Source organism: Phacochoerus africanus, chromosome 11 (assembly GCF_016906955.1).
Source record: "Phacochoerus africanus isolate WHEZ1 chromosome 11, ROS_Pafr_v1, whole genome shotgun sequence".
NCBI lineage: Eukaryota > Metazoa > Chordata > Mammalia > Artiodactyla > Suidae > Phacochoerus > Phacochoerus africanus.
The window spans coordinates 39,110,135-39,124,995 of NC_062554.1; the positions used below are offsets into that span (position 1 = coordinate 39,110,135).

Below are 14,861 nucleotides of genomic sequence, written 5' to 3' on the forward strand. Positions count from 1 at the left end.
TTGTAACACTGTATTTTCCATAGATTGCGAGCACCTTATTCGAAGGATGTTGGTCCTAGACCCGTCCAAACGGCTAACCATCGCTCAAATCAAGGAGCATAAGTGGATGCTTGTAGAAGTTCCTGTGCAGAGACCTGTTCTCTATCCGCAAGGGCAAGAAAATGAGCCGTCCATTGGGGAGTTTAATGAACAGGTTCTGCGACTCATGCATGGCCTTGGAATAGATCAACAGAAGACCGTTGAGGTAAAGTGGTCAGAGGTTTGACTAAAGATCTTTTAGGACTCTTGTAGTACTTTGTACATTGACATTTCACACTCACACCTGTCATCCTGGTCTTTCAGCATGGGCTTTCCCAGCACCTAGGCATCCCGCTCAGTGCTCCTGAAGGTTAGTTACATCACACTCTGCATTTGCTTTTAATCAACATCTAAATTCTTCCTTCTGCTGCATCTGCCAAAAATTCAAAAGGAAAGGTTTATAAAGGGTTAAGAAAAGACAAAGATGGAGCTTAACAAATACGTAGTAGAAAGTGTCTTCTGGAGTTCCCGTCGTGGCGCAGCGGTTAACGAATCCGACTAGGAACCATGAGGTTTCGGGTTCGGTCCCTGCCCTTGCTCAGTGGGTTAACGATCCGGCGTTGCCGTGAGCTGTGGTGTAGGTTGCAGACGCGGCTCGGATCCCGCGTTGCTGTGGCTCTGGCATAGGCCTGTGGCTACAGCTCTGATTCGACCCCTAGCCTGGGAATCTCCATATGCTGCGGGAGCGGCCCAAGAAATAGCAAAAAGACAAAAAAAAAAAAGAAAGTGTCTTCTAAGTTGAAGCATAAAGTTTTATACAGGTTATGAACTAGTTTGTATGGAACATAAATGTGCAGATAAGAAACAAGGCTGAACACTGAGCAGGAAACAAGAAGGGTAGGGATCGGGTTTAGGAAAACCAGCAGGATTTAGGATGTGAATTGAAGAAACCAAGAAGGCAAAACAGGTGGATTCCTGATTTGGAAGTATCATGGGTCATAGAGCTGAGACAGTATGAACCTGGAAAATTCGTCAACTTTATATCTGTCCTTTAACAGTTAGCATATTCATAGGATGTGCATATTTTTAATACTTCCACAAGAGGCAAAAAATAAACAGTGCTTTTAAAGATGAAGCATAGGAGTTCCCTTTGTGGCACAGCAGAAACGAATCCGACTAGGAACCATGAGGTTGCGGGTTCGATCCCTGGCCTTGCTCAGTGGGTTAAGGATCCGGCGTTGCCGTGAGCTGTGGTGTAGGTCGCAGATGCAGCTCAGATCTGGTGTTGCTGTGGCTGTGGTGTTGGCCGGCAGCCGTAGCTCCGATTGGACCCCTAGCCTGGGAACCTCCGTATGCCAAAGGTGTGGCCCTAAAAAGCAAAAATTAAAAAATTAAAAAATAAAGATGAAGCATAGAAAGGAAGACTATAAACTCCCCCCCTGTGAGGATGAAGTGTTCCAAACTGTGCTGCCTTTCCCTCCATTGTAGCCATGAGTGAAACCAGACTGCTGCCCTGCTCTGCTCGTCACTTGCTGTGAGGTTTTTTTGTACTTGCCCAGGAAGTAGATCTACAACAGCAGCAGTTCTGCGGCCTGAGCGCAGTTCTGGAGCCTGCAGCATTTGCTGCCAGTGCTCCCCATGCACTTAGCTACACTGCGCAGCACCCATGCAGCCTGTCATATGGAAGTAGAAGCCAAAGGAGCCGTTGTTTTTCTGTTCCGTTAGTATCCTGGGAGAGCTGGCCAGGCGGGAATGTGAGAAATTGGGAAGCAACTTTATTTGCAAGGTTTCTGAGACTGCAAAGGGTGGGACTGCAAAAACAAGAGGAAAAAATTACCTAAGGATGGAGACACAGCGTCTCTCAACCTGGCGTCCAAATATCATTCTCCAGCCCAAAATAATCACCAGAAATTTCCCCAAAGACTTTAATCATTCACTTCAGAGTTTTCAATGGTTTGGACTTGTGTTGAGGCAGTGGGATTAAAGCCTCTGGACTCAGGTTGCTAACCAACCTTAGAGCAAAGTTACTGCTATGCGATGGGACCATATCACAGCATTGGGGAATGTCCACATGAGACGATGATGGCATTTTCTCTGAATGCAGAAAAATAAATGGATCCTATTAATATAAAAGGGTCAGTCAAGTCATTTAGCAGTATCACCCTTTATATAATTATTGACGTTATCTGGCTTCCATTCTAAGTTCTGGAACAGCTTTCATTTTGAGGCGTATTTTGCTTGTTACTCTGTTTTTAAGAATACCCAAGGAGTTCTTTGGTGGCTCAGCAGGTTCAGGATCTAGAGTTGTAACTGCTGTGACCTAGGTTGCTGCTGCAGTTCGAGTTTGATCCCTGGCCCAGGAACTTCTGTACACCACGGGCAAGGCCAAAAAAAAAAAAAAATGATATCTTCCTTCATTTTTAGAAAGATTTAAATCATTGAGTTAGTTTTTATGGTTCTCTGCCTTTGGCACTTGTTTTCTCTTCCAGGCCTTGCAGAACAAGAGCTATAACCACTTTGCTGCCATTTATTACTTGTTGGTGGAGCGCCTGAAATCACATAGGAGCAGTTTTCCTGTGGAGCAGAGACTTGATGCCCGCCAGCGGCGGCCCAGCACCATTGCTGAACAAACAGTTGCCAAGGTAACACCCCATTAACCAGTAGTCTTACCTGTGCATGTGCCTGATCACATGTTTGACACATTTTTCATCATGTAGTACAAAAGGCTAGGATTTCATCCTCTACCCCTGTTTCTCTGTAAAGTTTCTGTCATCTACTAGATTCTCAAATGTTTTATCTTCTTCCTGTTTTTAAGGATTAACTTTATTTCAGGTTTTTTCTTTGAGATTTCTCATTTTTTAAAATCATTCACTGATGTTAGGAATTAATGTAACTAGCCTGTACATTCAATATCATTTAATAGATTTTTATTGCAGATTTACTATGCTTCTCTTATGAGGCACTATAGGGGAGAGGATATATAAAACACAGTTCTTGCCCTCAGGGTCATTACATTATAGAAGCAAAATAAGACAGCATCATAAATAATCATCATTCAAGATAGAGGGCAAAATGAATATCATTTTGAACTTAAATATATGAAAAAGAAAACCTTAGTTTAAAAAAAGGGAGAGTTCCTGTTGGGGCTCAGTGGGTTAAGAACCCAACATAATGCCCATGAGGATTCGGGTTTAATCCCTGGCCTCGCTCAGTGGGTTAAGGATCCAGCGTCGCTGTGGCTGTGGTGTAGGCCAGCAGCTGTAGCTCCGATTCGACCCCTAGCCTGGGAACCTCCAGGTGCCACGGATTCAGCCCTAAAAAGACCAAAAAGAAAAGAAAAGAAAAGAAAAAAATTAAATTTAAAAAGGGCAGAAGCTCTCCTGTGGTGCCATGGGTTAAGGATCTGACGTTGTCACTGCAACAGCTTGAGTTGCTGCTGTACCATGGGTTCAGTCTCCGGGCCCAGGAACCTCCACATGCCGAGGGTGTGGTCAAAAAAAAGAAGAAGAAGAAGAAGAGGAGTGGTTCATTCATATGCTCCATTAGGATTTCTGTCTATTTCCAGGAGTGCTTACCTTATTTAAAGTGCAAGTAAGAGCCAAAGAGTTTTCACTTTGTATCTCTTGTTTGGCACTTTTACAAAATTTACAGGATTATAATAGAATTTTGCATTGGCTTCTCCAGGGTATGTGGAAAAGAAACCCAAGGAAATTAATCTTCATTTTAATAGGCAGTGGTACATCTTGTTACACATACTTTAAAATAATGAGAATATTGATACTAATGTGAGTAAAATAACGTATTAATAAGATAAAGTTCCAGATATTTGGGTTGCAGTATCTGAACACTTGGAATCCTTCACAGTGGACTGGTATTGCCCTCAGGATAGAGAGGAGGCATAGCAGGAGAAATCCAAAGCCGGGCTAGCAGTAGGGAGGTGGCGCCTGCCCCTCCCTCTTGGAAACGCTGCCAGGAGAGGGACTGGGACAGGAAAGCCCCAGGCGGAGCAGCTCTCCTCTCTGTTCCCCTGAAACATTACACAAGAGAGGTTACATAAATGACTGCTCCTGAGCACGCGCGTAGGTTATTGTACGTGATTTCCTTTCACACCTACTCTTGAAGCAAATTCCTCAGGAGATCTCAAGTTGTGTTTCATTTGGCTTGAGGTTCAGGTGCATAGCATAGCTCCTTATGTTTGATCGTTTTTTTATTACCAAGCACCCTATGAGTTCTTTTCCTTTTATACATTGACCCAAGTCTCTGTAAAAAGCTACTTACTGGGACTTAAAATGTATCTAATTCAAGTAGAAATTTTCAGTGTTCGTTCCCAGACTTATCTCGAGCCTGTCTGGATGCTAAGCAATAGGCACTGGGGTTGAAGATCTCCCTTCCCTATGAGATTTCACATTCTGATGTTTAGTATTGAACTTGTTAAAAAATAGATTTCTTGGCATTCCTGTCATGGCTCAGTGGTTAACAAACCTGACTACAATCCATGAGGATGAGGGTTCAATCCCTGGCCTCACTCAGTGGGTTAAGGATCCGGCGTTGCCTTGAGCTGTGGTGTAGGTCACAGATGCGTCTCAGATCCCGTGTTGCTGTGGCTGTGGTGTAGGCCAGCATCTACAGCTCCCATTAGACCCCTAGCCTGGGAACCTCCATATGCCACTGTGGCCCTAAAAAGCAAAAAGACCAAAAAAAAAAAAAGTAGATTTTTCTTTTTATGAGTATAAATATCTTAAAATTGTAGAGTAGATCCTTCAACCATGAATTATTTGATGTTCTCCTATCTTTTTAAAAAAATGGCAGTTCACTTGTTATTTGAGAAGCAACAAGGAATCCGGGAAATGACAAGACCCCATGCAGAGATCACATGAACTGTGGAGTCAGGCAGACCCTGGGTTCCGTACCAAGCTGAGTGACTTCAGTGAGTCAGCACCTCTGCGCTCTGGTGTCCTTGATTATAATATGGAAATAGCAATACCTACTTCCTAAGTTTGTTGCAAGATAAAATTGGTCCACTGCTATCAGCAGTTCAGTGCAGATAGAGCGCTTATGTGCCAGGCAACGTCTCAACCGTCGTGGTTTCGTAGGTACCCAGGAAACAGTCCCTGCCCTTGAGGAGTTTATGGTATAGTGATAAACAAGCCGTTATTACTGCTTAGAGTGAGATTCCCATCTTAGACTTACCATACTTATATTTGCCACATAATATACAGGAAATGTTACATCTAATTGACTGTAGATGACTGTCTAGAAAAATACCTTGTCATGCCTTTTCCTTGCAGATTTCAACTACTAGTTTTTGTTTGTTTGTTTGTTTTTTATTTTGTCTTTTTGCTATTTCTTGGGCTGTCCCACGGCATATGGAGATTCCCAGGCTAGGGGTCCAATCGGAGCTGCAGCCACCGGCCTACGCCAGAGCCTCAGCAAGGAGGGATCCGAGCCGCGTCTGCAACCTACACCACAGCTCACGGCAACACCGGATTGTTAACCCACTGAGCAAGGGCAGGGACCGAACCCGCAACCTCATGGTTCCTAGTCGGACTCGTTAACCACTGCACCATGACGGGAACTCCTCAACTATTAGTTTTTAACAGTCCTTCCACATTGTTTCATCAGCCGTAAGTACACAAAAATTAAACACTCATCCCAATTCTTTAACTACTGATTAGAGGTTGCCCTCCCTAACTGTAAGAAAAAGTTGACTAGGGCTGCTGTAACACAGCACCACAGACTGGGCAGCTTCAACAACAGAAAACTTTCTCCGAGTTCTGGAGGCTGGAAGTCCGGGATCAAGGTGCCATCAGGGTTCTGGGGGACTCTTCTGGTTGTAGACAGTCGTCTTCTCACCGTGTCCTCACACAGCCTCTCCTCGGCACATGCAGGGAAAGTGAGCTCTGCTGTCTCATCCTCTTCTTAGCGGGGCACCAGTCCTATCGCATAGGTCCCCACCCTCATTTAACCCTAATCACCTCTTTAAAGGCCCTACCTACAGATGCCAATACATTGGATGTTAGGGCTTCCACACCTGGTTGGGGGTTGGGCAGGAGACACAGTCCTGACCATAATCAGCGTATTCCTTTCAGAGCAGTGAAGATTTTTCCCATGGGAGAAAATGTTATTTTCGTTTTAGTACTGCTAAAAAGCATAAAGTCAGAAGAAGAGATTCAAGACAATAAACACATGATCTAAAAAGTCATTACAGTTAGTGGACATGATCATTGTTTCCTGCCACTTGAAGAAACTGGTAATATCTGCTTGCTTGAGATATTAATCAACCATCTATTTATTAAAATAACATATTCTTTAGTCAGCTCTTTAGTGCAGGGCACGTGGTTTAAATATTTATACTCTAAGTTGTGCCAAAAAGACTTGTGATTGCAAGAGTCCTAAAAAGCAGACCCCAAAATTGATCATCCTATTTCCCATGAAGTGATTGTCACAATAAAATGTGTTATTTCTTGGAGTTCCTTGGTGGTTCGGTGGTTTAAGGATCTGGCATTGTCACTGCGGTAGCTCCAGTTGCTGCTATGGCACGCATTCATTCCCTAGCCTGGGAACTTCCTCATGTTGTAGGCGCAGCCAGGGGGAAAAAAAAAGTTATTTCTCTGTCCTTAGCAAGTTCACAGTGAGTTATTATGGTCCAGGTTGGATGTGAAAGTTGTCGAGGAAAATGTGTTTTGCTTGGTCTGGCTCTGCACAGTCCTGCCATTTAAAAAAGCCACAGCTGATAAGGGCAGGGAATAGAAGAACAACATTTGGTATTATCATGTCGGTATCTCATCAGTGCAGGATCCACAGGGAATGTTGCCCTAATAAGAAGGAGCAGTCCAATAAATATGGGAAACAGAAATCAGAGTTCAGCTTTATCCTTTGATTGAAAAGCCAATGATATAAGAAGAGTAAGAAGAATGTATCAAATGTAATTTTTTAGGAAATTTAAATTTTACGTTGTGGCTAAAAAAGTTAACTTAGGAATTCCCGTCATGGCTTTAGTGGTTAACAAACCTGACTGGTATCCATGGGGACTCAGGTTCGATCCCTGACCTTACTCAGTGGGTTAAGGATCCAGCGTTGCCATGAGCTGTGCTGAAGGTTGAAGACACTGCTTGGATCTGGCGTTGCTGTGGCTGTGGTATAGGCCAGCAGCTACAGCTCCGATTGGACCCCTAGCCTGGGAACCTCCATATGCTGCAGGTGTGGCCCTTAAAAAGACCAAAAAAAAAAAAAAAAAAAGTTAACGTAAATGACTAATACTTGAAAGGAAAAAAAAAGTTTGGTCTCAGAAGTGGCTGAGGATTTAGGCCTGAGAAATGATGATATAAGGAAAGCCATTTCTGGAATTCCCTGGTGGCCTAGTAGTTGAGGGTCCAGCATTATCACTGCTGTGGCTTGGGCCAGTGCTATGGTGCGAGTTTGAACCCTGGCCTGGGAAGTTCCACATGCCATGGGGACAGCCAAAAAAAAGAAAAAAGAAAAGAAAAGCTGTTTCTTTGTCATGCTCAGAATAGTATACATTTTCTTTCTGTTTTTACCATCCATATAATAGCAACACTTTGCTATTGCTGTTTTATTCTTTATCTCATGCAATATAGCTAATGATGTTAATGTTGGAATATAAAGCATATTGTAAATATATTCACAGTATAATCAGATGTAAAGTATATTTCTAACATATGCCCCCATCCCTGAAAACCATCAACCTGAAATTTAAACTGAGAACAGTTAGATAGTATTAGAACAACACTATGTATTCATTTTATCATTTTACAGTCTAATTCCTAGTTAGATCAGTAATGATCAAATTATTGTGATCATTTTAAGACTTAAGAAAAGAGAAAAGGGAGTTCCCGTCGTGGCGCAGTGGTTAACGAATCCGACTAGGAACCATGAGGTTGCCGGTTCGGTCCCTGCCCTTGCTCAGTGGGTTAACGATCTGGCGTTGCCGTGAGCTGTGGTGTAGGTCGCAGACGTGGCTCGGATCCCTCCTTGCTGTGGCTCTGGCGTAGGCATGTGGCTACAGCTCCGATTCAACCCCTGGCCTGGGAACCTCCATATGCCGCGGGAGTGGCCCAAGAAATAGCAACAACAATAACAACAACAACAACAAGACAAAAAAGAAAAGAGAAAGGAGAAATTAACATTACCCAGTGAAGGACTTTACATGTTGCCTTTTACAATCCTAATTTTACTGTGAAGTAGATATTATACCCTTTTACCCTTTTTTTTTTTTTTGTCTTTTTGCTATTTCTTGGGCCTCTCCCGCAGCATATGGGGGTTCCCAGGCTAGGGGTCGAATCAGAGCTGGAGCCACTGCCTACACCAGAGCCACAGCAACTCGGGATCCGAGCCACGTCTGCAACCTACACCACAGCTCACGGCAACGCCGGATCGTTAACCCACTGAGCAAGGGCAGGGACTGAACCCGCAACCTCATGGTTCCTAGTCGGATTCGTTAACCACTGCGCCACGACGGGAACTCCTACTCTTTTTTTGAGGTGAAGAAAATAAGATTCAGAGAGGTTAGGTGAGCTGATTAAGTTCACACAGTAAGTGATGGAGGCAGGAATCAATCCCAGGTCATTTGTTTGAACTTAACACTCACCATCCAATATCCCTTGAAGTGATAATGGCAGAAAAAATAAAGGCCATTTCTCTGCCTTTTAGTAACTGGTATGATGATTGTTCCCTCAGGTATTTTGCAGTGTCTGTTATGTTCAAAAGGCATCTAATAAATTATTCTGCTAGTTTGGAAGAGTTGGGGAGGAAAGGATTAGCCAACAGTTTCATCTTTAAAATCAGTCCTTACCAATTGTCGTAAAGAAGATTCTCTTTTAAATGACTTGCTTTTTTGGCTGCACCTGCGGCATATGTAAGTTCCTGAGCCCAGGATCGAACCCGCATCACAGCAGTGGCCCGAGCCACTGCAGTGACGATGCCAGATCCTTAACCCGCTGCACCACAAAGGAACTCCTTAAATGATTTTTTGAGTTTGTAATACTTGTTTACCTGGAGTTTTTAACAAAGAAGACATGAAGAAAGGACTTTCTATAGTAGGTTGACTTCAGGAATATAACTTGCTCAGCAATAAACATCTCTGTTTCCACTGGACAAGCAGGCTGTGTTCAGTCTGTGTCTCCTTTAAAGAAGGATGTTCCTATCCCCTCCAAGTAGCTGCTGCTTCTCTCTTCCTCTTCACACATACCCTTTCCACAAAATATACACATCTCGCCTCATACCCCACCAAAAAAACAAAAACAAAAACAGATGCAGATAGATACCCTACTGCAGTGTCCTCTGTATTACAGTTAGTGGTGTGCATATCTATCTCTGGTCCAGTTTTGAGCTCCTAGAGACAGGGGCTTTTCTGTTCTTTGAATCTTTCCAGGGTAATTTTTTAAGAATATAGACAATATATGTTTATAGGACTGGAAAAAAAAAAAAAGCCTCCTTAGATTCCTTATAAAGACGGCTTTCTTGTCATCTCTGTGAAAGTGACATGCGTCATCATGGAATGGGAGCGAAATTCTGTGCAGCCCGGCCCGTCTCAGAATAACTGCCTGTGGAGACTGCTCACGTCAACACCTGTACTTCATCACATCTTGTCCAGAGTTTCAGCAGATCGCTCTTTAGTTGCCCCAGAAAGAATTATTTTATTTACAGAGCTTTGTAATTTATATAGCAAGAACTAATGTGCCCAAACGTTCTGCTCTTGCCCTATTTGCAGGCACAAACTGTGGGGCTCCCAGTGACCGTGCACTCGCCAAACGTGCGACTGATGCGATCTGCCCTCCTCCCACCGGCATCCAACGTGGACGCCTTTGCGTTTCCAGCCTCAGGCTGTCAGGCGGAAGCAGCCTTCATGGAGGAAGAGTGCGTGGACACGCCAAAGGTACAGATGTGTTTGAGCGATGCCGAGCTGGCAGGTTGGCTGGAGGCTTGAACTTGGTCTAGAGATGCTGTCCTTAGGCTTAGCGGAGCTTGGTCATTTCCTCAAGTCACTCAAGTGTTGTTTTTGTGCAGAAGGCCTGAGAACAGTACCAGGGCTCAACTCAGCTCGTCTCCAACTTGTCAGACCGCAGGTGTACTTTCCAGAATTCCTTCTTTTTTCACTTTCCTTTAACTTGAGTTCCTGCTCTCGAGTTCTAGATCCTTCATAGGTTTTGGATTTTTTTTTAAAACCACTTGTAATTTTGCAAACAGAAATATACCCAGGAATTCCCGTCGTGGCGCAGTGGTTAACGAATCCAACTAGGAACCATGAGGTTGCAGGTTCGATCCCTGCCCTTGCTCAGTGGGTTAAGGATCCAGCATTGCCATGAGCTGTGGTGTAGGTCGCAGACACGGCTCGGATCCCGTGCTGCCGTGGCTCTGGCGTAGGCTGGCAGCTACAGCTCCGATTCACCCCTGGCCTGGGAACTTCCATATGCTGCGGGAGCAGCCCAAGAAATGGCAAAAAGACAAAAAAAAAAAAGACAAAAAAAAAGGAATATAACCACTGTGCTGAATTGGGCTTTGACCTTTGTTACCATGGCTGCTCTGCTGCTGCCTGCGCTGCAGCTGCAGAACGATGGGCCATCTTTTTGGTCAGTTAAAGGTCTTTTTCTGGTCCAGTCTGAACATAGTTAAAGGAGATAAGTTTATTCTGGTGAGCTGCATCAAGTTGGCTTTTAGTATGTGGAAGAGACATCTCACTTCTAATTTGTGTTTTATGTGCTTAGTGATATGAGTGATACACGGAGGATCATATTAGTGGGCAGGTCTTAGAGTAGGTTTAAAATAGACTGTTTTCACCAGCTTTGTGTGAACCTGGGCAAAGTGACTAACTTCTTTGAACCTCCATCTTTTGTGTAAAATGAGGATACCACCTTTGTGAGGCTGTTGTGATGATTAATTGAGAGTACCTGTGAGGTTCTAGACAGATTATAAATACTGGTTTCCTGTCTCTTTAGCCTCTTTAAGTAACAAAAAGATGACCCAGACATTAATTCTGCCTCAAAGTTTGTGGTCTAGCAGAAGAGACATGATGCATAACTAAGGACAGTGTGCCAGGTGCTGAGTTGATCAGACATACTTGGTCCCTTAAGGAGAGAAAAATCAAAGTGCTGCAAGACTAGGTGGTGGGGGGGTGGGGGTGCTTTTGGCCTGTTTGAGCAGGAATGCCTTTCGGTTCACTATCAGAGCTGGGAAGGGAGAGGTGGGCAGAACCGGGGTGGAGGGGAACTAGGTGTGATGTCCCAGTGGAGAGAAAGGCCTGTGTAGCCGCAGGCATCAGGAAAACTCAGGTCCATTCCAATCAGAGCAGGAGCCCTGCGAGTCTGAGGAAGAGAGCCCAGGAAGGGAGGCGTACAAATAAAGATGATTAGCTTAGCAGCCTTGCATGGCCGGGTTCTCAGCGTGGGGACGCGTTTCAGCCTTCTCAAGGGAAGTTTTTCTAGACGGACTTCTCCAGGGTAGGAGGAAACAATTGAAGATGTTTTGAAAAGGAAGTTCTGCGATCCATGGTTTGCTTCAGAATTGAGCCTGGAGGGGTTCAGGGATGAGATTGCACAGATAAACCCGACAGACTATTAGGGTTGGGAGAAAAGAAATCCAAACCAATAACAGTGGTTTTTTGGGGGGGGGTTTGGGTTTTTTTGAGCGCAGATGCTTGGGAAGGTGAATGCCATTTTCAGAAGCAGGAAGCTCTGGAGGCAGAGCTGATTCAGAAGTTAAGCGGTGACTTTAGCTAGAGCTCAGTCAAAGCAGCTTGAGGCTAGGCTGCCATAAGCAGGTGTAAAGCCCAGTCACTGACCAGGAGGAGTTTGCGTCCCTGTCCCTGAGAATGAGGCCACTTCTGTGGACAGTCTGTTGCCTCTGCCTGTGGTTGCCTAGTGTGTTCAATAACCTCATAAACTGCTATCACATTCTCACCCAGAAATTTAGACATAAATTGGGGCAACATCATTCATTTATTTTTAAAATCTAATTCCCTTGAAAAAATTAAAATGCAGTCTGCTGCTAAAAGCTTGGCTGTGAGGGCATCAGGCCCAAAACACAGATTGGGCACTGTCTGCCGTATTATATAGGGCAAGCTATTTTTAAAGCTTGTGATTGTTACCGTAACTAGGAAACAGACAGGAAATGAATGATTTTGTAAAAGATACAGACAGAAGCTAGATGGTGTATTTGCATTTGTAGCAAGAGCAATGCCACGCTGGAACTAGCCACCCACCCTGGCATTCAGCCAGGCCATAGACATCCACTGGCCTTATTTGTGGACTGTTTCATGTATGTCAGCAGTACTATTTGTGCCTCTTCCCTTCCTAGCACCTCTTTCTCTGGGGCCCATAAATAAATGCAGGCACACAAAACTGTCAGAGACACTGGCCCTTTGTTGTTGCTGTTGCTTCATATGCATTTATTGTAACGCCTGTTGGTTGTCTCCTAAGAGATGCTGCCTAACTACACGTGTTGCCCAGCCATTTCTACTCTCAACTGGCGGCAGCTATTGTGCCCCTCAGAGGTTTCACCTCTCCTTCCCTCCCAGAAGTCTTCAAACTTAAAACTGTCAGTAAAATCCCTCAGAGAGAAGTTCCCGTCGTGGCGCAGTGGTTAACGAATCCGACTAGGAACCATGAGGTTGCGGGTTCGGTCCCTGCCCTTGCTCAGTGGGTTAACCATCCGGCGTTGCCGTGATCTGTGGTGTAGGTTGCAGACGCGGCTCGGATCCCGCGTTGCTGTGGCTCTGGCGTAGGCCGGTGGCTACAGCTCCGATTCAACCCCTAGCCTGGGAACCTCCATGTGCCGAGGGAGCGGCCCAAGAAATAGCAACAACAACAACAACAACCCAAAAAAAAAAAAATCCCTCAGAGAGTCTGCACTGAAACACTGGTTTGGGATTGCTCCAAAAAGTAGCATCTTTCTGAGTCAGTCACCCAAATGTGAGCAGTAACTGAGACCCCCAGATGGCACAGAGCCTGCCTGGGGGTCAGGTGCAAGTCCCATGGGGTCAGTCTTTATCTTTTGAGAATAATGGACTTTACACACACACACACACAAAGACACTTTAGTCATTTTTAACATTTTGTTAGAGATTATAATTAAAGGATTTTCCAAGTTAACCATCTTCATAGCTGGAGAGCGGAAGGGAACTGTGAAATGAAACTATGAAAATGCAAGTGTATACTGTATGGCACAGGGAACTATATAGCCAGTCTCTTGGGATAGAACATAATGGAAGATACTATGAGAGAAAGAACATATGTATGTATGACTGAGTCACTGTGCTGTACAGCAGACATTGACACAACGCTAAAACAACTATACTTTAATAAAAATAAGTAAATTTTACAAAAAGAAAAAAGACAGTGCAGTGCAAGTGTTGTAGAGCTGTTCCAAGTCTATTGATGCTTTAGAAAACACCTTTTTTAAGTTATAAAAGTAGTATGCATAAGAGAAGGTCTGAAAAAAACATTCATCAAAAACTCTTGGAGTTCCCATCACGGCTCAGTGGAAACGAATCTGACTAGTATCCATGAGGACACAGGTTCCATCCCTGGCCTCGCTCAGTGGGTTAAGGATCTGGTGTTGCCGTGAGATGTGTTGTATGTCACAGACGCGGCTCGGATCTGGTGTCGCCGTGGCTGTGGTGTAGACCAGCGGCTGCAGCTCCCATTCAACCCCTAGCCTGGGAACCTCCATATGCCTCAAGTGCAGCCCTAAAAAGACAAAAATAAAAAATAAAATAATTCGTAATAATGTTAACCTCTAAGACTTTGTAAAGGGGAGAAATTGCACTTTAACATCTGAATTTGAATTTTTAAATTTATAACTAAAAAAGAGCAAACCAAAATTCAGAGAGGGATAAAGAAAAAAATTAATTTATCCATAATCCCCCTGTCCAAAGGTAGACCCGCTTTGGTATGTTTCTCAGTGTAGGTATAGATGGATGGATGGGTGGGTGGATGGATGGATAGGTGGGTGGATGAGAATAGGGTGACTCAGTACATAGGGAGACTTGTTAAAACAAAATTGTGTTCTATTACATGTAATTTTGTACCTAGCTTTTTTACATAATATAACATCATGAGCATTTTTCCCATGCCATGGAATCTTTGAAAGCAGGAGTTATATTTAACAACTGCCTAATATATTGTACTAGATGTACCCTCATTTAACTACTCTCCTATCTTGGGACATCAGGTACTTTAACTTTTTTGCTTCCTTGTATATGCTTCAGGTGAATATCCTTGTGTATAAATTTTTGACTATACCTTTGATTATTTCCTCAGGATAAATTTCTAGAACTGGGGTTATCCAGTTTTTTTCTTCCTCACCTGACTATTTTAAATTGCCTCAAGATGGTAAAATACAATAAAATTTTTTATTCTCATGCTTTTAAAAACTTCATTGTTAAAGCATTCTCTTTGGTCAAGAAATAATGATAATATGTGTGTTCAGTTAATCCTTCCAAACAACTTTACTCCCATTTTACAAGTGAAACCAAAAAATTGAGCTTTATAGAAGTTAAGCAACTTGCCTAATAAGTGATGGAGCTGAGGTTTGTGCCACTTCAATATCTGCCAAACTTGCCAGACACTTGGGATACAAATTAAATAAGGCCTATTCTCAGCCTCCAGGCTCACTGTCTAGTACTGTGCATTAGTCTGCTGAAATGACTCAGCTCAGGCTGCCAAACAAAAAGCCACAGACTGGGGAGCTTAGACAACAGAAATTTATTTACAAACAGTTCCTGAGGCTAGAAGTTCAGTATCAAGGTTGTGACCAGTATGATTTCTGGTGAAGACTCTTCCCGGCAGGTAGAGGGCCACCTTCTCACATCCTCGCAGGGCCTGTCC

The 14,861-nt window shown here is 43.8% G+C and overlaps 1 protein-coding gene across 3 annotated transcripts in view; it reads left to right on the forward strand.

The window, feature by feature from the left end:
• Nucleotides 1-14,861, forward strand: part of SIK2 (salt inducible kinase 2) — a 113,409-nt gene that overhangs the window by 88,881 nt on the left and 9,667 nt on the right. For all 3 annotated transcript variants that reach the window (XM_047752111.1, XM_047752112.1, XM_047752113.1), the window contains exons 7-9: nucleotides 24-244; nucleotides 2,508-2,660; nucleotides 9,749-9,913. In XM_047752111.1, coding sequence (XP_047608067.1) covers nucleotides 24-244; nucleotides 2,508-2,660; nucleotides 9,749-9,913 — 539 coding nt within the window. The remainder of the gene's footprint in view (nucleotides 1-23; nucleotides 245-2,507; nucleotides 2,661-9,748; nucleotides 9,914-14,861) is intronic.